Raw genomic sequence first — 2,608 nt, 5'->3', positions numbered from 1 at the left:
AGCAAAGAGATGGCAATTTCCCTCTCTTTCTTTCTCTTTTCGCTGCGTGGCAGCGTCTCGGCAGAAAAGAGAAACGTGACGTGATTTACATATTTGTGTATAGGTAACGCATCGGCAAGCCTCTCGGTCAACATCCTGCTTCCTGCTTCACGGTATGTCGCATGAGCTCGACCTCGTGCGCGCGTAAGTCATGCACGTGCCCCGTTATACACGCCCGATGATAGACGAAGTGTGTGTATTGGGCACGCAGACACGTCGATAACAGGCGGAGCCGTTCGTAACGGTGATTAATTGGAATTAGGGGCTAACGGGGAGAGGGGTATATAATATGTGTACTTTGTATGACTTCTGCGAAAAGCTAATACTGTGTTCTCGCAACATTTTCGACAGAATCGATAGAGTTCCAAGCTTTTTCTCTTCTAGAGTGTATTCCGCGACACGAGCAATTTTAAATAAAATTAAAAAAACCACATTATTTTTCTGGCATGAGAGCGGCAAACGTACACACCTGTCGCTTTATATTTATATTGCGCGTGAATATTTCGTATGACGCGACTATTCATAAACTGAATCTTCGCAATTGCCGGCACGCTCAAGGGCGTGCTTGCGTGATGCATGTGTATTATGGATATTAACGCGTCGATATCATTGCAGGTGCAGCCAGTCGGCGAGCTGTCGGAGTTATCGAGACGCGGCGGCTGTGACGGACGTCAAGTCGAATTGGCGCCTGCAAATATCCGCGGCGGCACGCTTCGTCGATCCGGCAGTTTGCGGTTTCATCAGAATACAGTAAGCCTATCATCGCCACACACAGTTGCCATCGACTTAGCACTTAAATGCTACGAGTCAAACTCGTCGAGATTTCCTTTTCGAAAGAAAGGAGAAATAAATANAAAGAGTGTAAAACCATCTTCTCACCTTTAAACGTATAACGTGAGAATTCATTCGTTGAAAGATATAATTAAGAAATCACGTTCATTGACTTGTATCATTCAAGTTTTCGCTACTTAAATCGTCACGCATGAATTATTTCACTATACCATGTCAGGCTATCCTGATTTTTCTACTCAATCACATTTCTGAGATGTGTGTTTTAATATATCACGTAGTTTCATAGCTTATAAAGTCTATAACAAAATACACATCACATATATAAAAAGAAGGCTGAAGAATAAAGGGGGCATAAAAATTGAATATAAAAGGCAATCGATTTAGCGCGGAGAGATGGGAGGATGACACAAAGATTACAAAAAATGCATCGGAATTCGATAGGACTGCAGCGTGATGTAGTAGCGAGGAAGGATAAAGACAATAGTAGAGACGCTTCACTTTCCACCCACATTCCCTAGAGTAACGCAGTGGCATAGCAATCGCGTAACGGTACATCTACTGCTTCGTACCGTAATATCTTGTTTCCGCCGAGCTTCGAGCTGCTGTCTAGCTATGGGCATAACTTGTTACAGGAAAAAGCACGATTATTTTGCGAATTTGTCACACAATTCGCAAATGCCACTTAGCAATTAATATTTCAGAAATTTAAAGAATTTATTATGTAAATTTTCTTTATTTACGTGGGAAGAATTATCTCGAGCAGATTTTTAAGACAAACAATTGTTGATACTTTAAACGAATCCTCGGAATTTGATATCTCGTGTTTGTCGCTTAATCTTTTCGAGTTGAGATCTTGCAATCGATATATCTATCGCGAAGCATTAACAGCCGAGAATCACGAGTTGCATTAAATTAATTAATCGAAATCAAATGAAATTCAACAAAGGATAATTTTTTTTGTATCGTTGACCATAGTCGACACTGGGTATATGCGAGCGGCTTACGGTCGTCGACTACAGTCGGTGATCATACCATGAGAGTTAAAAGTCAAAACCCCGCAATTAATACCACAAATAAAGCAACGGTAATAGAATGCGGAAAGAGAAATTAGAATGTAATCCACATTGATCGAATTAACGCTTGGTATAAGCAGAAACGAACATGTGTGCCTCGCTATTTCTGCACAGTATTTCATCGATAGTCCTCCCTTATTTCGCGGCTTCGTTGCTAGTTGAGAGCTTGCGGGCTTTCGAGCTGTCTTCATTAAACTAAACCGTCACGCGGCATAATAGGTATTCCTACTCTTCATCGTGTATGATATTGAAACGCTGTTACAAACACGTCGAAAATGAACAATATCGTATTCGTATTTGAATCCATTAATGAAGAAGAAACACTACGAACCGTATTATTAAAACATTTAGCATTTAACTGTATTTTTTGTCTATACAGTTAATGAAGTCGTATCCGAAAATTATTATCGTCTCAATAAGATTTTAATGATATCGTATTTTTATGATGTGATCAAAATAGATTATGAGGAAATAAGATGATACGTTTGTTACGTATGTAAATACATGAAATCTACGGTAAACATGAAACAGTTTACTTTTGTAGGGAAGACGGTTCAATTGTCACTGCAATTTGATCAGCTCTATACACTTTCCTAACAATCATGTCGATCTCACGGTTAAAAATCAGATTGTCAGTCTCGATTAAATGATACAGATATGAAAAATAACGCAATTTTCCCACAAAGGAGACATTATACGAGCGT

General features: G+C 39.6%; 1 protein-coding gene across 8 annotated transcripts in view; it reads left to right on the top strand.

The window, feature by feature from the left end:
- LOC115245315 (unconventional myosin-XVIIIa) overlaps positions 1–2,608 on the top strand; it is a 50,700-nt gene that overhangs the window by 8,159 nt on the left and 39,933 nt on the right. For all 8 annotated transcript variants that reach the window (XM_029823583.1, XM_029823582.1, XM_029823581.1 and 5 more), the window contains one exon: positions 655–789. In XM_029823583.1, coding sequence (XP_029679443.1) covers positions 655–789 — 135 coding nt within the window. The remainder of the gene's footprint in view (positions 1–654; positions 790–2,608) is intronic.

The sequence above is a fragment of the Formica exsecta genome, unplaced genomic scaffold (assembly GCF_003651465.1).
Source record: "Formica exsecta isolate Colony F162 unplaced genomic scaffold, ASM365146v1 scaffold941, whole genome shotgun sequence".
In the NCBI taxonomy this organism is placed as follows: Eukaryota; Metazoa; Arthropoda; class Insecta; order Hymenoptera; family Formicidae; genus Formica; species Formica exsecta.
This window is presented reverse-complemented; position numbering and strand designations above follow the sequence as displayed.